Genomic DNA, 22,387 nt, shown 5'->3' on the forward strand with positions numbered 1-22,387 from the left:
GAGGATTCCAAACATGAAACCTACAAATTATAAATAAAGACAATATTTTAATGAGAAATAAAAAATTCTTAATCGATAATATTCAAATTGGAACAAATTACAACTGCCATAAATTACAAGTACTGCAAAGGCATTTCAATCAACATAAATGTACATCTTGCAAGCTACATTCATTAAGTATACTTGTATATTACAACTAATAATCACAGAGTAGAGAAGGGCATGAATCTAAAACACTGGCGATAATGTATGCCCTTCTAATAAATTATATAAAGTCATAATACAAGCAGATGGAGCACCAATGCTATAAATGAGTCAGCATGTGTATGTGAGAAATTTAATCCCTTCACTTTGCATTTGAACTACTCCATTCCATGAAAAAATAATTAAAAACTAACTTGAAAATAATTGTAGTAGTAAAGCAAATTAACCACGAGTAACTAGTTAATAATTTAATTATAATATGTGATAATTGTCAATCTTTATGAATTTATAATTACGGTTTTTTTTGTTTGCCTACAGATACATTTATGACAAAATAGTATAAGCAATGTATTATATGATAGAAAGATATAAGACATAAAACATAGCCAATATGAGACAATCTAAGAATGAAATTATAAAACAAAGTTATCTCTATAAAATAGACACAGAAACATCCAAGGAACAAGTCAGTTGGGATGGCGCTAGCAATGATGATGAATAGGTGACAAAAGCAAAGCAACAATAATTGCAAAGAAACAGAACAAAAAATACCACCTTTAGGCATATTCACTAAAAGGGATCCCTCTCTCAAACATTTTCCTTTAATTCGAGTTATGCAAGTCACATTCCTAAGGCCTATTGAGACTTAATGGCTTAAACCAATTTTTTCACCTATATTCACTTAATGAATTTACATAAATAAATTAGGTTCTCATATAAACATATAACTTTGGTGTGTACTAAGAGTTTCACAAAAAAAATTTACAGCTAGAAAATATGCCTATTTAATAATCTTCATCTAGAAAGAGACTATTTTGGGTCTCTTAAATGACAATAGATCGAGTACTGAATGTTTTACCTAAATATAGTGTCTTCCACTACCTAAGTAAATTGCCTTAGAGAAATATTAACATGCTTGATGTCCTTATCGTTAGTTTTAGAAACTTCAAGGAAAAGAAATGTAAAATATGGATTTGAATACTTGAAATAAAATAAAATAATTTACATAACTATAACCAAGCCACCAAATCTGATTGCCAATTATCCTCTTACCAAAATTGCTAGCAAAATCCAATAAGAAATGCTAGCAATATTTTATGCAAAGTATGATAATAAGTTGCAAATGAAATTTTTACTTTAAAAGGGTAAAATTTGCATGAAAACATGAAAAAAATGATATAAGAGAATCTCTTACATGAGACTAAGGAATAATTTCATTCACCATACAGGAAGGTGAGTGTAATCGTCTCCTTGTCTACATTCGATGTCTAAAGTTAGATCAACCCGCCAAACCTGCAAATATTCATACAAAAAAAAAGGCATTCTTAGATAATATAAATGGAATTCAAAATGCAACCAACAGATCCTTAACAAGAATAAAGGATAGGTAAGAGAAACTAAATCAGTTAAAATTATATAAACGTGCATCTGAATCCCAAAAAAAATACTAGAAGCTGCTAAAAGATGTTAAACATGGTTTAAAAATTTGTGATGGTCTGACATCTTGCATCGAAGGACCTGTTGGTTGCAGAAACACATATATATGCTGAATTGGATGGACTTGGTGTCAAAATATGAGCACTGTGCGCTGCTCCACTTTCAAGTATTAGTCCCTGCAGAAATAATAAGGATATTGCCTAGGCCTCATACTGAATCGTGGTTTCCGAGGCATTCCTATAAATCCAAATACTCAATGACAATAAGTAAAAATAGTAAGAACAACTAATCAATTGAATCACATAATGAATTCATAAAACATTGTTGATAACTTACAAAAAGATAGCAATATTATGCATGAATTATCCATAAATAAAATATGAAAAACAAAAATAGCATCAATGAACAATTTATCAAATGTGAGACGAAATTGTATAATACTATTATTACATTGGTTTCAAAATACACATTATCCAATTTAGCCTTCACTAGTCATGTCGTTCAGTATAACACTTTAATCATTGTCATGTTCATTAACGGTCAAAGTGGGATTTTCATCATCTACATCAGGTCTTGCTAACTGAATATGCAAAGCATCATCTGACAAAATTTGTTCCAAGTTTTGGGATGGATATGGCTCAATGGATGGCATAATGTCTTCTTCATCTTCACCCATGTCGTACAAATCTCTTGGTTTCAAATGAATAGGTATACTCCAACCCTTTTCTTTCTCATCATCCACAAAATAAACCATTTGAGCTTCAGATGCTTTAATGTATGGCTCATCATCTTCATTTTCACCTGTATGTATTAGTCTGGTAAAATTAATTGAAGTAAATCCAAGATTATCTTTCTTGATGCCTCTAGGATTAGTGGTATTAGCCCATTGACATTTGAACAAAGTAACTGAAAAAGCAATTGTAATTGATCTCTATAATGTCCATCAGTTTCCCATAGTATAGGACATCTCCAAACCTCATTTGACTATCACTATTACTTGAATAACTTATAGTTCCAAATGTACCAAATACCCCACTATTTTGTGTTTTCAAGCCTCGATCTCGTGTCAAGGTTCGAAATTTGTACCCGTTCACGTTGTATGCACTGAACCTTCTAGCTTGACTGATTGGACCTTGACCAAGAAAAAGCATAATATCTTTATCTGATTCACTCAGTATGTCAACATCTCTAACAATCTACATATGAAAATAGTTAATTAAGATGTTATCACAACATAGACTTTAGTTAATATATGCATTATTCACGGATATAGTGAGAAATGTACTCACTCGTTTAGAGAACCATTCAACAAACTCTCTATGAACCTTCTTATCAATATGAGTAGGATTCCGTGTACGGGGTCTGAGCTGCCTCCGCACCTCAGTTCGAAATTCCCTGCACAAGATTATGAAATTAACCCATAGCTTCGAAGTAATTGCAATGATTGAAGTGTGATAATTACTTACTGGAGATATGGATCAACTGCCGGACAATTAATTAGGACATGTCTATGTGCTTGCAATATTTCTGTTGGTGTGAGGTTGAAATATGAAGAACCCCCAACCGGCTTCCCTACTTGGGGAAACAATTCATGTACTCGTGTTTTTGGCAATTCTTGATTTGGGGCATCATCAACACGACTTGGACGATTAAATCTAGTCTCAATATCATCTAGGTACCGTGAACAAAATGTCAGAATCTCTTGCATTAAGTAACCTTCTGCTATAGACCCTTCCGGTCTCGCCTTGTTCTTTACATAGGACTTCAATTGTCCTAAGTATCGCTCTATTGGATACATCCACCGATAATGGACAGGGCCTCCAAGCTTAGCTTCATCAACAAGGTGAACGGTTAAGTGAACCATGACTGTGAAGAATGAAGGGGGAAATAACATCTCCATATGGCATAAAGTGAGAACAATTTCATTTTGGAGTCTTTCTAAAGTTGTGACACTCAACACCTTACTACATATTTGTTTATAGAATGAGCACAATTCAATTAAAATCCTTGACACTTGTTCAGGCAATGCAGTGCGCATGGCCAATGGTAGCAGTTGATGCATCAATATATGACAATCATGACTTTTTAGCATCCCATTGAATCGAAGAGGCTCCACATCAATGCAACGAGAAATGTTGCTTGCAAAACCATCTGGCACGCTAATATTCTTTAACGTACATAAAAATGCCTTCTTGCCTTGATTGGTCATTGTGTACATTGCTGGAGGATATCTGCCATTTGCATCTGGCCAAAGGTCAGGCTTACAATCCCATTCTTTAAGGTCTTTTCGAGCATTCATGTGATCTTTGGACTTTGCACTATCATTTAGCAAGGTATATATAATGTTGTCACACACATTCTTTTCAATATGCATGACGTCAAGATTGTGACGCAACAAGTTGTGCTCCCAATATGGAAGCTCAAAAAATATGCTTTTCTTTCTCCATTGTTGAGTCCCGACCTGAGCAACACGTCCACTACCACGTCTTTTCCTTTTTCCTCCAATCTTTGGTTTCCGACCGAAAGTCACATGAACATTTTGAACTTGTTGAAGAATATCAGTACCAGATAATATTTTAGGTGACTCACGGAGCTCTTGCTTCCCATTAAAGTAAAGCCTATTCAACCTAAACTTGTTTCTTCGATCAAGAAAACGCCGATGACCCATAAAACACCATTTTTGACTATAAGGAAGTCGACAAGGTATAAAATCAAAGTTGCATACTGGACAAGCTAATCCAGTGTAGGTGTTCCACCCAGACAAAGTTCCAAGGCCAGGAAAGTCACTAATAGTCCACATTAATGCCGCATGTAGTTTGAACATCTCTCGGGTAAATGAATCATATGCATCCACACCATCGTGCCATAATTCCTTCAACTCTTTGATTAAAGGTTGTAGGTAAACATCAATGTCATTTCCAGGCATTCGCTTACCAGGTATGATTGTTGACATAATAAAAGAAGTTGACTTCATACACACCCAAGGAGGGGTGTTGTATGGAACCAATACAATTGGCCAGATGCTATAATTAGAACTCATGTTACCAAATGGATTAAAACCATCAGTAGCTAATCCAAGACGTACATTGCGTGGGTCTGATGCAAATTCAGTATTGATTGAATCAAACCTCTTCCATGCTTTAGAATCCCTTGGATGCCTCATAATTTCGTCATTGTTATCATCCATGGTGTGCCATCTCATATCTTCAGCAGTCTTGGATGATAAAAACAACCTCTGTAATCGTGGCTTCAATGGAAAGTAACGAACAACTTTTGCAGGCACCTTATTCTTACTCTTCCCACCATCAGATTGTAAAACTTGACCACCCACATCCGTTGATTTCCATCTGGACATCTTGCAAACTTTGCAACTTTGCATATTTTCATCATCCATACCCCAATAAAGCATACAGTTATTTGGACAAGCATGTATCTTTTCATAATCCAAACCCAACTTTGAAATAGTTTTCTTTGCCTCGTAGAATGAAGTTGGCAACTTTGCATTTTCAAATGCATCTTGTAGTAGCTCCAATATCATTGTAACAGCCTTGTTAGTCATCCCACAATAGCATTTGATGTGATACAACTTCAGCATAAAAGAAAGTTTTGAATATTTCTTACATCCTTCGTACAAAGGTTGTTCTCCATCTTTTGCTAATTCAAAGAAATCTTTATCTTCATTTGATGTGGTTCCACCATCTTGGGCAATGTCTTCATTTGTGTGAAAGTTGTGCTCATTCTCATGGTGAATATCAACTCCAAATGCATCATTTATCATGTTTTGTATCGGATCTTCATCAACCAAGTTGTCTTGTTCCACATTTGCAAAATGTGTGGCATTGACATTACTATTTTCCTCCATCCTTGACTCACCATGGTAGAACCAAAAAGTGTATCCTTCAGGGAATTGTTTGCAATCACCATACCCACCAATAAAAACACAGCTTTTTCCAACTTTAACGTTTGATTCTGAGCTGAGCTCGTGTAATTGATTAGCCATAACCAAAACAATAAAAATAAAAAATCGAACTTTACTTTTTTGTAACTCAGCATGTCAAAGTTGTTTGTGCTCAAAGTTTCTGTCTTTGTTGAAGTGCCGCGTGTATATCATTTTTTTGTTCGTGGTTTGTTTTTTGGGTCACTGGGTTGGGTGAAGTTTTTTGTTTTTGTTTTGCTGTATCTAATGGTAAGTGATAGTTACCCGAAGATGATGTCAGATGTGGCGATTCGATCGATGTTGAAGAAGCCTGATTACAACAAGGATTTGGGGGTTCTGGGGCAGCAGCAAGAGGCGAGTGAGAGGGAGAGAGAACTCGCGAGGTTGCGAAGTGGGTCGGCGCCTCCCACCGTTGAAGGGTCATTGGCGGCGGTTGGAACTTTGTTCGATGGCGGCGATCTGGTTGCCGGTTTTGGTTGCGGGAGGGGTTTTGGGAGTGAGGAGGAATCATAAAACCATCTACAAGAGGCAACGTGGAAGATGAGATAAGTTTGTTAAGACTCCCGTCGGCTTTCTCTGCGCCCTACCAAGAAGAGTCGTCATTTGAATGCTAGGTATGAACTATACCCAACGCGCGCACACATATACACCCATGTTCACACACACACACACACACACACACAAACACACACACACTTATGCCTACACATGCACACACATCTGCACACCCACGTGTGTGCGCACTCTAGCACACATACACGGATCAGTGGGTAATCCAGAAAAATTAGTTATGTCTGCACATTTATTTGTGCCTACACTTGCAGACACATGCACAAGTGTGGGTTCGCCATACGCGCAAACATACACACACCCCTACTCACACACAACTATAAATGCCCAAGTGCACATCCACACACACATGGGCAATGCACACCCACACTTACAACACAATTTTAGTAATGACCATTATTTTGGGGTGAGATTGCATAAGTTAGGGATGGATTATGAAAAGTATAGTAAATATTTTTTTTATATTACACATGACTTTGAAACTTGCCACATATTATATCATTTTGTGTTAATTTTTATGAATTTAAATTCATTGTAATTATAATGATTTTATTAAAATTACGTTTTATCCCTTTTTTTGTAAACACATTTTATCCTTTTTTATCTATTAATTAAAATCTTTTTTTAAGACTTATTTTTTCAAAAGAAAGCATTTCAAAGTTTTTATATTTCTTTATAAAATACAAATTTTTATTAGTTGAAAAAAAATAAAAAAGATATAATATCAAAAGATATATAATTCAAATACAAAAATTATTTAAAAATTACTTTAATTTAAAATTAGTATATATATATATATATATATTACCTTTTCTATAATTTTTAATATACTTGTTATTGTGTCTAGCTTATGCCAACCTCCTTCTTGGCACTATACATGTGTAGTTATCCTTCACAAAATATGTCCACCTCTATTGTAATCTCCTTATTACATGAATAATCGTGAATTAACATGTCTTGTACACGTGAAATGATATGAACAAACTCCCGAAATAGATATCCATGAACAATTATTACTCAATATAATTACATCATTGCCTTTCTGGATTTTGTCCTAGCAATTAAGTATTGATCATTCTAATTTCCCCGACCCATATAGTAATTAGAGCAAGTATTATATAAATTATGTAACTAATATTCAATATCAGTGTTATATATATATGTCCATTATAGTAATGACCTTTTGGCGATAGACATACTCAACAAAATTAGGGCAATGTATAATGTGTTCGAATACAACTAAGTGCCATTATGCGCAAAGAATGTTCGCAAACAACAATATTCATGTTGGTTGAAGAACGTCGTCTTGTTTTACACTCTGCGTCGGTTGTAACCGACTTTAAATAAAACATTCTGCGTCGGTTGAAAAACGCCGTCTTGTTTTGTATTCTGCGTCGGTTGAAACCGACTTTAAATAAAAAATTATGCGTCGGTTGATAAACGCTGTCTTGTTTGTATTCTGCGTTGGTTTGAACCGACTTTAAATACAACATTCTGCGTCGGTTGATAAACGCCGTCTTGTTTGTATTCTGCGTCGGTTTGAACCGACTTTAAATACAACATTCTGCGTCGGTTGATAACCGTCTCTAATTTCCGTCGTAGAATTATCATATTCAACAAGGGTTCAGTTGACCGTCGACGTAACCGTCGTTGTAACTTATTCTATGACGGTTGGAGGCCAACCGTCGCAAAACATCCGTCGCAAAACACATATTTTCTTGTAGTGTTTGTGGCATAGAGGACTTGGTCATCCTTCTCGACATTATCTTTCACTGCTTCCTTTTATTTCAAGCTCGAATAATGCTGGTTTTTGTGATGTATGTTTTAGAGCTAAACAGGCTCGTAGTCCATTTCCAATAAATAAAAAACGCAGCTTGCATACTTTTGATTTAATTCACTGTGGTCTCTGGGGTCCTTATGCTACTGTATCCTTCACTGGTGCTAAATATTGTTTGACTATTGTGGATGATTACAGTCGAAATGTATGGGTATTTTTAGTGCAAAATAAAGGAGAAACATATTCACATTTTCGATTTTTTCTTAACATGGTTTCCACTCAGTTTCAAACATCAGTAAAAAACATTCAAACAGATAATGGAAGTGAATTTATGTCATCTATGATGCAAACTTTATTGGCAGATTTTGGTATTCTTCATAAGCAATCATGTACCTACACACCCCAACAAAATGGACGTGTGGAAAGAAAGCATCGTCACATTCTTAATGTAGCTCGTGCACTACGATTTGATGGTAATTTGTCTCTTCATTTTTGGAGTGATTGCATTCTCAACGCTGCTCATCTCATAAATCGAACTCCCACAAAACTCCTTGGTGGCAAAACTCCTTTTGAAGTTCTTCATGGAAAAGCCCCATCATATGATCACTTGCGAGTTATTGGATGTCTATGTTATGCTATTGTAGTGCCTAAACCATCAGACAAATTTGCTGCTAGATCGAAACGCTACATTCTCCTTGGTTATCCGTTCAATAAGAAGGGTTGGAAGCTTTTTGATTTGGAATCAAATGAGGTATTTATTTCTCGCGATGTTAATTTTCATGAGGATAAATTTCCTTTTGCTCTACACAACATGCTTTCTTCTTCTCAAACTGGTATACCGCATGCAAATTCGGAAATTTATGAACCACCATGTGCCAATTTACCCGAACCAGTTTCTGACGTGGTGAGTTCGACTTCATCAGCTTCCGACGCGGTAGTTGCATCTCCTGCAGCTTCTGACGCGGTGACTTCAGCTTCCGACGCGGTAGTGGTATCCCCAGCAGTTTTCGAAGCGCTGAATATGCCTTCCTCTTTCGAGAATACTGATGCTAATTCTTCTCATTTGTCTCCTATTATTACCTCTCACGATAGGGGGAGCTCTCCATCTGCCATGTTGCCAGTTGTTGCACCGAATCAACGTGCGCGAAGATAGCATAAAGCTCCTGCCTATCTTAGTGACTATCAATGCAATTCCACGACTACACCCTCTTCTACCAACATCACTCCTTCAGTCGCCTCAGGTAAACCGTATCCTATAGATCAATTTTTGTCTAACAATAAATTTTCTATGCAACATCAGAGATTTATTGCAGCTGTTAGTGCACATATTGAACCTACTACATTCAAGGAGGCCATGCAAAATAAAATGTGGCAAGAAGCTATGCAACTCGAAATTGATGCATTGGAAGCAAATAAAACTTGGGTTATTACTAACTTGCCTCCTGGAAAGAAAGTTATTCCTTGCAAATGGGTGTTCCGCATAAAATACAAATCTGATGGCTCCATTGAACGTTATAAAGCACGTTTAGTCATTGCTGGCAATAATCAGATTGAAGGAGAAGACTATACAGAAACATTCGCACCTGTAGCAAAAATTGTTAGTGTGCGTACCTTTTTATCTGTGGTTGTTGCAAAGGGTTGGGAGTTACATCAACTTGATGTTCAAAATGTTTTTCTTCATGGTGATCTCAATGAAGAAGTCTACATGAGATTCCCTCCAGGATTCACTAATAGCTCTCCAGGTCAGGCTTGTAAACTTCAAAAATCCCTCTACGATTTAAAGCAATCACCTAGAAACTGGTCTGCCAAGCTTCGCCTCTCACTTATTTCCTTTGGTTTTCAACAATCCAAAGCTGATTATAAACTTTTTACATATTCTACTGGTGATAAATTTGTTGCAGTTTTGGTTTATGTGGAAGATATTATTTTAGCAAGTAATGATTCTGCTATTTGTCTTCAAGTAAAATTACATCTCCACACTTGGTTTAAAATCAAGGATCTTGGTAAGCTGAAATATTTCCTCGGTATTGAACTTGCAAGAAGCTCTACTAGTTTATTTTTATTCCAGCGAAAATTTGCGCTTGATATTCTTAAAGAATGTGGTTTACTTGGTTGTAAACCAGTCGATTTTCCTATGGAGCAGAATGTCAAGTTAGCACTAGATGATGGTCCTGCTTTTTCAGATCCTACACGATATAGAAGACTTGTAGGGAGGTTAATATATCTTACTATCACCCGTCCTGAGCTCAGCTATGCGGTCCATTCTTTATCTCAATTCATGCAGCATCCGAAGCAAGCTCATTATAATGCAGTCATCCCAGTACTTCGTTATATTAAAAGAAATCCAGGACAAGGGATTCTTCTTCAATCAGATTGTGACCTTCAACTTAAAGCCTTTTGTGATTCAGATTGGGCAACCTGCCCTATTACAAGACGGTCTGTCACAGGTTATTTTGTTATGCTTGGCAATTCTCCTATTTCCTGGAAAACTAAGAAACAACATACTGTTTCTCGATCTTCCGCTGAGGCTGAATACCGATCAATGGCAAGTACTACAGCTGAGCTTCTATGGCTTAAATCTTTTCTTCAATCTCTTGGTGTTCATCATACTCAATCCATGAAATTATTTTGTGATAGTCAATCTGCTCTTCACATAGCTTCAAATCCAGTTTTCCATGAGCGCACCAAACACATTGAGCTAGACTGCCATTTTGTTCGTGAGCATCTCATGTCAAAAATAATTTCTACAGCTTATATCAAGACCTCCTTATAACCAGCTGACATTCTTACTAAGGCTCTTGTTAAAAAGCAGTTTGAATTTTTAATGTCCAAGTTGGGCATCTCCTCCCTCCATGATCCAACTTGAGGGGGAGTATTGCTCTACAAAAAAATAGGTAACTTGAGGGGGAGTATTGCTCTACAAAAAAATAGGTAACTTGTGGAGGTTATTTTGTGGAGGTTAATGAAACCTTCAATAATTATGTGCATTCTGGCATTTTAAAAGAATGCTACACGATATTTTCAAATTTTATAACTTCGTGGAGGGCTTTGACCCCCAAAAATATTTATAATTTTAAAGTTTTTGTAAATTTTCTACAAAACCACGCTCTCATCTCTCTCAATCTTTTTATTCTCCAGTATCTGCTAAACCATTTTCACTGCATCTATTTAGTACATGAGGAAGCCAAAATCGATTGCATTAACGCCTCAAGCTCATTGTCTTTCTTGGATTTTTAGGATTTTCCTATTCCCTCTCCCTTCACTAACCATCTCTAGGGTTTCGCTTCGTCGAGCAACGTGAACGGTTTCTCATCTCTCCAAGGTATGTGACTTTTCTTCTTTCAAACTCCGATGGTGGTGCAACGATGTTTATTAGTTGCAGGATTGCTTGGGCAGTAGCGAATTTCAGAATTAGGATGTTGGAGATTGAGTTGTTGCGCTCGTCAAATTGGATTGGGGAAATTGGAGAATGATTTCAATTTATCCTTTGTTTTAGAACATATGGGTTTTAGTTTGTAGAAATTGGAGAATTAGGAAAAATTCCTTGTGGCAATTTAAGTGAAACTTCCTCTCTACTTTTTTCTCTAGTAGGAGGGTATAATGTCCTCTATTTCTGTTTGACTTCTTCATTACTCATGCACATACTTTACATTATTGATTGGGGCGATATAACCAATGAGAATGGCAAATTCTATTGTGCAAGAGCACCAGTTCGTTGCATGCTGCAGCAACATGCATGACATATTTCGTGCCTCAAATGTTGATCTCAATCAAATACAAAATTTTTGTTGGCATGTAATTGTAAATTTTGTCAGATTCTGATTCAATTTAATGATCTTAAAACTTTATTTGAGGGTAACTTATTCAACAATTAGAATATCTGTTTTAAACTGAATTTGAAATTTGTGGTACTGTTGGCGCTGCACCCATGATTTATGTAGTGTTTTTGTAATGCGACCTTTAAATTTTTACCTTTAAATATTACGAGAGGTCAGCTCTGAGCTTGCTGCTGTGGCAAAAGATACCGATTTGGTGGGAGAATCATTCTGTTTATTTTATAAAATTACTGTGGATTTGAGAAAATCCAAGACAAGCATATTCTAATTAAGCTTTCTTTGTTTGGCAGATAATTTTGGAAGGGATGGGTAGAGCTCTTCATACCAACCTTAATGCTCAGTTTCATTGTGATGCTTTGAAAGTAAGGTTACTTGGTTTATGCTATGCAGATATTGTTGTGTTTCAGTGTGTAGTTACTATATCATTGTGTTTCAGTGTATATTCACTGATCTAACTTGGAAAGAATAATAATTTTATTAAACATTAACCTGCTGCCACTGTAATACAAATTAGAAAATCAGGTATTCACGGCAATGGTAAGTTTGTAGCATAAACATAGTTAGCAAAAACGAACCAGAGTGGTTATAGGCATAAAATCCTAAAAAAAAAGTAAAATAAATTGTATTGATGCTTTTCGTTTTCTTTTTTCTTTTAAGGTAACACAAGTAAAGCTAGTGGCAAACTATTAATAATGGTTAATAAAATAATTAAGCTATTTGGTTTTTTGTATATGGAATAAAAGATTCTAATGTATTTGATATCTTTCGGCGGATATGAAATTTAGCAATTATTAACTGGTGAATGTCACACACCCCTATAGAGCTGTTGTAATGTGAATTGCTTTTAGTTTCTAGTCCTACTTAGCATTCGCTATGCATAAATCAATTTGTATTCTGTAGCGGGAATCTTGATTTGCTTTCAATTAATTAATCTGTTTTTGGCATACATTTAGTTTTCTTGTTTCCTGTTTTAGCACTAAAGCTTATGCATTTTGAGTTACTTACTGTGATCTTTCAATTTGTATTTTGAATCATCCAGTGACAGGTGCAGCAGTAACACCCCCAACTTCAGTTGGTGGTGACTTCGCAGTTGGGCTCGAACAACTTTCTTCAATGTCTAAGGATCAGAATGTTTCTGCTTTACAACAATACGCGGGGGGGGGGGGGGGGCAAGTCTACAATATATTTTGGGGTTGCTTACACAGATGTAGTCTGAAAGATGGAACACTCAACTGGGAAATGTTGCAGTTCAAGTCCAAATTTTCTTGTCAAGTTTTGCTCGACAGAGTATGTTATATTTTAGTTAGAAGGAAACACTGTTGCCAATTCTCAATTAGGCACACTAAAGTTAACTCCCCATTTCTACCCTTCATGGAGTAAATTCTTATTCATTTTTTAATATATATATATATATATATATATATGTGTGTGTGTGTGTGTGTGTGCCTAGGTTGGGGAATTCTATGAAGCTATTGGAATAGATGCGTGTATTCTTGTCTGTGCAATAATAAACATGTACAAATGCCATTCTATGAATAATGCTTGTGTTTGGATTGCTTTTCTAGGTTGAGCTTTTGTTAATGGTTTCTGAAAGCTTCATTAATATTTTGAGGGTTCATGTTTGTTGATGTCATAATTATTTCAAATTTATTTTTTAATTTGAATATTCACTGTTTGGTTTTATTTAAATTCTGAGATTAAATTTGTTTTAACTATTTATCGAGTAATCCAAGGCCAAGTTTATTGATATCATAATTATTTTAAATTTATTTTTTATTTTAAATTCATTTTTTCTTATTTTACAGAAAAATTGATTTTTTTTTTAAATTTTCAACAAATTTGTGGGGGTCTTAAACCTCCAGAAACTGAATCATTTGTGGGGGTCTAGAGCCTCCAAAAAATATTTTAACAAATTGTGGCATTGCACATAAAACCTCCACAAAATATGTTGTGGCGTAGGTAAAACTGGGGGTTGTTGAAGATGCCACAAATATACTTTGTGGAGGTCAAAGACCCCCACAATATGAAAATATGACCCCCCACAAAATGCCTGAATTTTTGTAATGTTGGGATAAGATTGTATAGATTAATTTGTTATTCTTTTGTTTGTTAGCTGATATGAGTTGTTAGCTAATATTCTTGATAAGTGTAAATCTTTTGTATTATTTTTAGGATAGTTTAAATATTCTGATAAGATTTTAGTTAGGTTGTTTTGGTTTTCCTTTGTATCATGGCTTTATTTCAACAAGCCTTTAGCTGTTCAATAAATCAAGTCACATATTTCAAATATTCTTGTTAAGTCCAAGAACACTCCCTTGATCCGTTTTAGAAATTATTCATTCTTTGTTTGATTATGAGCAATTACATTGGTGAAAATCTCTAGCTATATAATAGTTAGATTTAAATTTAGTAATGAAAATTAGATTTACCATTTGCTCTTCTCTCTCTTCTTGGAGAGTTTAAAAATTTGACTATTCTAATAAGGAGAGGATCCGTTTACAAATTTTTTTTACAAATTATATAAAGTCTGACCAGTCATACACTCTTGATCGAAATATGACCGAACAAACATAATTTAATTTGTAAAAATTTATAAACAAAAAATTTATAAATATAATATTATCTTACTATTAATTATCATTGTGACTTCTAAATAATAAAGAAGTGCTTTCTTTCTAAACTTTTAGCCAGTGGGATGAGGCACTTTAACCACGCTCCACTCTATTCTCTTTTAAATGGTCAATCATAGTCTAAGAGCATTCATTGAGTTTTACTACATAGTATTCTGAAGACATTATTAGTCAAAGAACATTTAATATCTTTTATTAAAATCTTTTAATTACTTAAATAATAAGAATTAGATTATATTGATAAAATTTTTTTTACAAACAACACTATATTAACCGGTAATACTTTACTCAAAAATATCTTACCGGTCAACAGACATAGTATAATTTATATATAAAAAATTTGTAAATATAATCTTCCCACAAAAATAAATATCAAACGTCTTTGTGTTCTTAATTCAATAAATGCTTATTTTGTTCCTGGATAGCGTTTGGTAGAGGAGAGAATTTTTTTTAGTCGGAAATTTTAATTTTCAAAAATATGATTTGTACATTCAATTTGTGATAATATCCATAAATTTAAAATTTAGAAAAATTCAGTTTCTCAAAAATTCTTCATTTTACCGCGTACCAAACAGCCCCAAATTAAGTGAATTATTCAAGGGGTTAAGTTGTCTTAGCATTTTTTTCTCTTTCATCCATTGAACTTGCATCCAAAATTTTACTACAGGAATGAGTTTTTTACCCCTCAAAACAATAATGTTGGTGGAACATTTATTACACTCCCCAACTATTAAATAAAAAATAAATATTCATATAAGGGAAACACACACACACAAAAATTAATATAGACTCCGCAACTTACCTAACCATGAATCATATATTTTTTATACTGGCCGGCTTTAATTATCTTTTTAAGAGGACTGAATCTTTCAAATATTTTTACAAACTTCAACTTTTTACGTGGAAATCAAATTCAAATTTTCTCTCAATTTACTCCGGTCGTGTTGCCACACCAATTCGGTTTGAGCAAAATCATTTCAGTTAATAATATTTTATAAGGGTTATATCTATCTACTTTTACATAAGATAACTACATTTCCTACACATAAAAGTTAGGTGGGTCCCATTTCTTTTTTTTTCTCTCCTTTTATCTATGGATTCCACTTGCAATCTTGTTTCTACAACATAAGATAAACATTTTTCTACGACATAAGAAAATTATTTTCAATTTTATAATTATCATTTTCTAATATTTTATTTTATTTAGAATTTCATTCGCCAGCTAAAAAATAATTGCCGTAGATGTCGCCAATTCATTTGTAGTAATGATGCCAGCCCATAGAGGGGTGTGTGTCCCCACTCCATCACGCATCCCGTGATTTATGCTACTGAGAGTGGCGCGTGTCCATCACTCTCTCTTCCACCATCTTAATACTACTACTAGTTAGTGTTAGTCACTTTACCTTGTTCTCATTTTCTCATTTTTTTTCTCTTCACTCTCTCTTTTAACACTCTCTTCTTCAATCTTCAACCCAAAACAAAAACAATGGCATCCTCGTCCAACATCCTCAACAACATGTTCTTGTTCACAACACTATCATTATTATTCTTCTTTAGAACATCATATGCAAAACTCACCTTAGATTACTACAAGGACACGTGTCCACAGTTCAGCACCATCATCCAAGACACCGTCACAAACAAGCAGATCGCGAGCCCAACCACCGCCGCCGCCACCATCCGCCTCTTCCTCCACGACTGCCTCCTCCCCAACGGCTGCGACGCCTCCATCCTCCTCTCCTCAACACCCTTCAACAAGGCGGAGCGCGACGCCGACATCAACCTCTCCCTCCCCGGCGACGCCTTCGACCTCGTCGTTAGAGCCAAAACCGCCCTCGAACTCGCTTGTCCCAACACCGTCTCTTGCGCCGACATCATCTCCGCCGCCACACGCGACCTCCTCACCATGCTCGGCGGCCCTTACTATTCCGTCTTCCTCGGCCGCCGCGACGGCCGCGTTTCCCTTTCCTCCGCCGTCGACGGCCACCTCCCTAAACCCGCGATGCCCATGTCTCAGATCGTCGAGATCTTCACCAAACGTGGCTTCTCCGTCGAGGAAATGGTGGCTCTCAGTGGCGCACACACCGTTGGGTTCTCTCATTGCACTGAATTCACCTCCGACATTTACAACAACACTTCCTCTTCTTCTTCTTCTTCTCAATACAACCCTCGTTTTGTTGAAGGGTTGCGAAAGGCTTGTGCTGATTACCAAAAGAACCCAACTTTGTCGGTTTTCAATGATATTATGACACCCAACAAGTTCGATAATGTTTACTTCCAGAACCTTCCAAAGGGTTTGGGGGTTTTGAAATCGGATCATGGGTTGTTTAGTGACCCCACAACGAAACCCTTTGTGGAAAATTTCGCTGCGGATCAGAACAGGTTCTTTATGGTGTTCTCTCAGGCAATGCGGAAGCTTAGTCTTTTGGGAGTGCAGACTGGGAGGAAAGGAGAGATCAGACGAAGGTGTGATCAGATTAATTGATGGGGTTTCAGAAATTTGTGATTTTTTGTTTTTGGGGTTATAAAAATTTTCATTCTTTTCTCTTGTTGTCATAATCTGATATAAGTAAGATTTATAATTATACCTCTTGTCTCTGCATGAATTTTATGTTCTTAAGATCAATTATACATACATGGTTTTATTATGTGAGTTATTAGTAATGGGGGCATTGGCCTTTTGTATTGTTATCGGAATAGATGAGTAGAGTCTCATTTTCGAGTGTTATATTGTAAAATTTAATAAAAGCTCTAATTTTTCTGTTATGCCTTTTTTTTTTAAAGGATATTAGAAGCTGGTGCTTGTGTTGATTTCGGTGAGCATTTGATTGATGATAGATTACAGATAGAATTGTTAAGTTAGATCTTGTAATAAACTAATGACAATGTGAATGCGCGTGATCAAGTTATGGTCTGTGGTTAAATAATGAAAAAAAAAAAATAACAAGGGAGGAGAATTTACCAAGACAATATTAAAATGCAGGAGATGCCTTTTGATTTTGAAAAAATACATTTTGTCTCTTCTGGGTGTCTTGGAAGCAGCTGGTTTCAAGGCAAATGCATGTGCATACCCCTATTTTATTATGAACATGCAGTTGTCGCAATGTTGTTTTGTTAGGCCCCATGCTCTTAAACGAAAATTGAAAGGAGGCGGATATAATGCAGGGTAAGGTGATTTAATGTTTTTTTTAATTTTATTTAGGGTTTAATCATGATGTGGTGTTACTTAAATACTTTGTTTTGACTTATGATTTGGTATTTGACTATTTGTTCGATTCGGCACAACTGCTAAAAATTGAAAAACTTGAACTGAAACATGCTTTGTGTCATATGATGAAGGTTATAGTTGATACCAACCAGGCTGGATAAACTCATGATAATCGTTAACGTGGGACCTGGTACGATGGTATCTTTTGCAAACTCCACGGGCAGGTTGCTATCAATTCTAAGGACTTTTGACATCTTTATTGACTATTATGACCACAAAGAAAAACTTTTTTTTATTGTTAATGCCGAAGCATCTTTGTGATGTGGCTTGATTTTGATACAAGGGAAGATTAGTCGACATAGTAAGTAAGCTCTTCGATCTAGCGGGAAAAAAATGAAGGTTTGAATTTTAGGAAAGTGATTATTGTAGAGTATTGTAAATCTTCATATTTATACAATCAAATAAAAGATAGTTTCACGAACGGTTCAAAATAAGCTAAACTTTTAAAGCTGAACTCATAAATTTACAAATCTAATTTGGGGTCTCAATTAAGTTTTTTTTTTTTGGTTTAAAAAATGATATGAAAAACATCTATCCTTTTAAAGGATATAAGTTTATATCCTTTTAGATCCTAATTATTGATTTTCGTCCATCAACGGTTACAATTTATTAGGTCAAATTTATTATTAATTAATTAATAATTTTACTTCAATAAATTATAACCGTTGATGGACGGAAATCAACGGTTAGGATCTAAAAGGATGTAAACTTATATCCTTTAAAAGGATAGATATTATTTCCATATATATATATATATATATATATATATATATTTTGTTACATTAAAAAATGATATTGATTCACGCGGTTTGGTTTGGGTTCCAGATTATCAGGCTGTGCGTCTCCTCTCTCAAAATAAAATAAATGAAATCTTACAAATGCTGTTAAAGTGAGATTTTTCTTCTCCTAAAACATTTAAAGATTATTTTTAAAAAACTATTTAACACCCAACTGTCCTTTTTTATTTCATTTATTGGGGGGTGTTACGAACTGCCGCTTGGTTGTTATTATAAAGTTCATGACCCCAAAAAATAATGCAATTTTCCTCTTTTTTGGTGAAGTGAATCACTGAGTTGTTTTAATTACATTATTTCTTATCTGTTTATTTTAAAAGCAAGGTGGCCCATTTTACTAGGAAGATATGAGATGTATATATATAATAATATTTTGGGGCGGTATGCCACGATTAATTCTTAGCTTGTGTGCAATATTACTATTAAGTTGGGTAAAGTAATTTGTTTATTTTTCCTGGAGTGAATATCAATTGGTTGGTCTGCGGGCGAAACCTCAAAGCTATATTTGCACAGAATTTGATGCTGCTTAGTTACTCTTATCAGTCCATCCTTAGTTTGTGTGATCTGTTTGCGCAATGAGAAAATTTGACAACGTTAACGTAAGGTAGAAAAATGTGTTAACTTTCCTTAAGGAGAGAACATGGAAGGAATACGTGCTAGATTTCAGTAGATTTTTTATTTTAGGTGTATTATGATATTCGCTTGTTAAGAGTAGTTCAACTCATTGTTATTAAAACTGGACCGGACTAGCCGGTCCAATCGATTGATGGGTTAATGGATCGGTTCTACAATTGAAATTATATCAATGGGTTGATGGACACTCTAGCACTTACTAGTAGGTTACAATCATTTGTGTGGTGATATAAAGAGATACATCGTGAAAAAGAGAGAGCGAACAAAAAAAATAAAGATGTGAATCTCATTTTTTTGTAAGAGTAAAATGATAAAGTTATATCATTTAAAAAGACAAACACATTTCTCATTTATTATATAATTTAATATAGGGTTTGGCGTTTGTCATTTTGAATGACATAACTTATGTCATTTTAGAAGAGAGATAGACACAGAAAAACAGAAATCACGAGAGAGAGAAAGTGAGTGATTTTTTTTAATTTAAAATTTTAATTTTCTGTGTCTGTATCTCTATTTAAATGACATAACTTTCTGTGATTTGAAATGACAAACACTTTTTCCTTTAATATAAATTCATATTAACTGGTTGAAACAATAACCGAGCGGTTAAATCATTAATCCATTGACCTACAATTTCGATCTGAATCGAATTTAATAACATTGATTCTATTTCAAAATAAGTGATGTGATTCTTTTATTCGTTTAGCATCAGTTGATCAATTCTAGAGTTTCTTTTCTTTTCTTTTCCTTTCTTCTTTAAACATAACATCGTAAATGTTTGAACATATAATCACTTTTTGAACTATCCAAATCCCTTATTATTAACTTATCATTGAATTACTTTAATTGTTACCATTAGTATCTTCAAAAAAAAAATCTTGAAATTACTTATATTGAATCAAATGATTCGGCTTTAAAATTAAAACTGGGGTGCTCATGCCTGATTGTGTATATATTTGACATGTCTTATTTTTAATTTCTTTTCTCCTTATAAGGGTGTCAAATATATTTTTTCAAAAGTTCTTATGAGATGGTTATATTTATCACCATTTTGCGTTTACCACTTTTATTATCTATTTAGTTATCATTAGATCAACTTGAAATCAACGGTTAAAAAAGAAAAAAAATTAACTGTCGTTAATTTTAAGTTGATCCAACGATAATCAAATAGGTAGTAAGAGTGATAAGACTAAAATAATAGTAAGTATAACATTTCCCAAGTTCTTATTATAATTTTTATAATGAATAAAAAAAATTAAAAGCTCCCACGATAATTTTTTTTAAGGTGTATGTTATCTTTTTAGAGTTTTTATATTTATTTTTCAGTTTTATCCTTATTCTAAACTTGTATTTACAAATTTTACTCTTTATCTTAATAATTTATCCTAATAACAAATCAATTCATATCAACTCTTTTAAAATCTCGAGAATAATTTTATATAATCACTAAATAACTTTTAATTTTATTTTATTTATTTTTTTATTTTTTCTTAAAAGTAACTCTTAACTTAAAAAAACGTGTTAAACGAGCTCCTAGCTAAGTTTAACATAATCAAATACCAAATAATGACCAAATCCGGATGGAAATGACATGAGATTAAAATAAATGTACAAAATTTAAAACACTATACATAATTTATAAGGAGCAAGCTAAAAGAGATGCTTTAGAATTTATATTTTTAAAACAACTATATCAATATAAAAAATATTATTACGTTCCATAACAAAATATCATGTAAATGAAGGGAAAAAAGATTAAAATATTACTATTTTAATAAATAATTACGAATAAGTTACTGTTTCGAACCTATATACAAATCTATTGCACTCATTCACGCCCAGATTAGGCATGACTATTCACGCCTAAGTTGGGCGTGACTCGTCTGGTGTTGACACGTGGCACAAAAAATTAATAGTTTAACCGTAAAACTTTATAAGGCCATAACTTTTGACTCGTTGTATCCGAATGGGGTAATTCTTTTTTTGATTCCACTTAACCTTTTGAGATCTACGCAATGACATCTCATTTGATATATTTTATCTCTCACAAACACAATTCAAATTTGCAACAATGATATTATAAAGATGGCACTAAAGTGGATTAACTCATCTATAAATAAGGATACTTAATATCATATTAAATGTTTCAAAAAAAATAGTGTACAAGGTTATTTATTTAATTATTAAAATATATACAAATTTATATAATATTCTACCAAGTGTTTAGAATATTTATTTAATTATTTTATTTATTAATACAGATTTTTTAAATTGATTTTTGAGTTTAAATCACAAATTAAATCTTTATTTTGTTTTTCTTATTAATAATAATTTTTTAAATTTTTTTGGTAATACACTATATAATACAATTATTGTAAATTTAAATTGTGTTTGTGAGAGATAAAATATATCAAATGAGATGTCATTGCGTAAATTTTAAAAAGTTATGTGGAATCAAAAAAAAAATTACCTCGTTCGGATACCCGAGTCAAAAGTTATGGCTTTCTAAAGTTTTACCATTCGTAAGTTGACTTTTTTTACCATGTGTCAACACCAGATGATTCATGCCTAAATTAGGCGTGAATGCCTTGAGTGTCACACCTAATTTGGACGTGAATAGTTACGACTAATTTAAGCGTGAATAAGTGCAATAGATCCGTAAATAGTTTCGAAACAACTATGTATTCATAATTATTTATTAAAATAATAATATTTTATTTTTTTTGCGAGTAAATGAATTATAAACTTTTAATTTATGTAAATTGAGCTGAATTGGGTCAATCCAAAGCATGGTTTGTACCCAACCCTAAAATAAAATAAATTTATTTTTAATAACATGGACCCATTCTAATTAGTTTTGGGGCAAATTGGGTCTTGAGCACCCTTGCTTAGAATATCACCTTCTTCTTTTTTTGTGCAGACATATTTTTTGAATTTATAAGTCATTAATGAAGGATCACCAAAACAAATCTAACTTAGTTGATGTTATTCAGTTTTACCCGTTATCAAATTATCAATCTTTGAACAATACGAAATTGGTATATTGAATTGTCTAATTTTGGGTAATAACTAGTTTGCAAAATGTAAACGCAGGAAGGACTAATTCGTTTATGACTGTAATTTCGGTATGACGTTCATTTTGACAATATTTGTAACTATTCATTGGAATGTCAACGCAGACTAAATTTTTTCAAAATATCATAACTCTGTTACAGCACATAATGAGTTACGTCTGGATACATGGTTTGCTGTTTCAGGCTACTAGGGGTGAAACTGGGCCGGGCTGGCTCATAGGGGCCTA

At 33.9% G+C, this 22,387-nt stretch overlaps 2 protein-coding genes across 2 annotated transcripts; one reads left to right on the plus strand and one right to left on the minus strand.

Annotated features, from left to right (window-relative positions):
• Nucleotides 1-2,155: 2,155 nt before the first annotated feature.
• LOC133314095 (uncharacterized) lies at nt 2,156-5,641 on the minus strand. Its single transcript, XM_061515536.1, has 4 exons — nt 3,108-5,641; nt 2,931-3,036; nt 2,639-2,837; nt 2,156-2,547 (listed from the first exon to the last, which is right to left on the minus strand). The coding sequence occupies exons 1-4, from the start codon at nt 5,639-5,641 to the stop codon at nt 2,156-2,158; spliced, it is 3,231 nt and encodes a 1,076-aa protein (XP_061371520.1).
• A 10,236-nt stretch (nt 5,642-15,877) lies between these two features.
• On the plus strand, nt 15,878-16,876 carry LOC133314096 (peroxidase 31). The gene has a single exon (XM_061515537.1). The coding sequence runs from the start codon at nt 15,878-15,880 to the stop codon at nt 16,874-16,876; it is 999 nt and encodes a 332-aa protein (XP_061371521.1).
• Nucleotides 16,877-22,387: the final 5,511 nt, after the last annotated feature.

The sequence above is a fragment of the Gastrolobium bilobum genome, unplaced genomic scaffold (genome assembly GCF_033153095.1).
Source record: "Gastrolobium bilobum isolate Gb01-03AN ecotype WA unplaced genomic scaffold, APGP_CSIRO_Gbil_v1 utg2368, whole genome shotgun sequence".
Taxonomy (NCBI): Eukaryota; Viridiplantae; Streptophyta; class Magnoliopsida; order Fabales; family Fabaceae; genus Gastrolobium; species Gastrolobium bilobum.

Excerpts from the sequence above, each read along its gene's own strand:
- LOC133314096 (XM_061515537.1), top strand. The coding sequence starts at position 15,878 with ATGGCATCCTCGTCCAACATCCTCAACAACATGTTCTTGTTCACAACA.
- LOC133314095 (XM_061515536.1), bottom strand. The coding sequence starts at position 5,641 with ATGGCTAATCAATTACACGAGCTCAGCTCAGAATCAAACGTTAAAGTT. Across the intron at positions 3,037-3,107 it reads GCAGTTGATCCATATCTCCA|GGAATTTCGAACTGAGGTGC; the intron begins GTAAGTAATTAT and ends AATCTTGTGCAG. Across the intron at positions 2,838-2,930 it reads TTGAATGGTTCTCTAAACGA|ATTGTTAGAGATGTTGACAT; the intron begins GTGAGTACATTT and ends TTTCATATGTAG.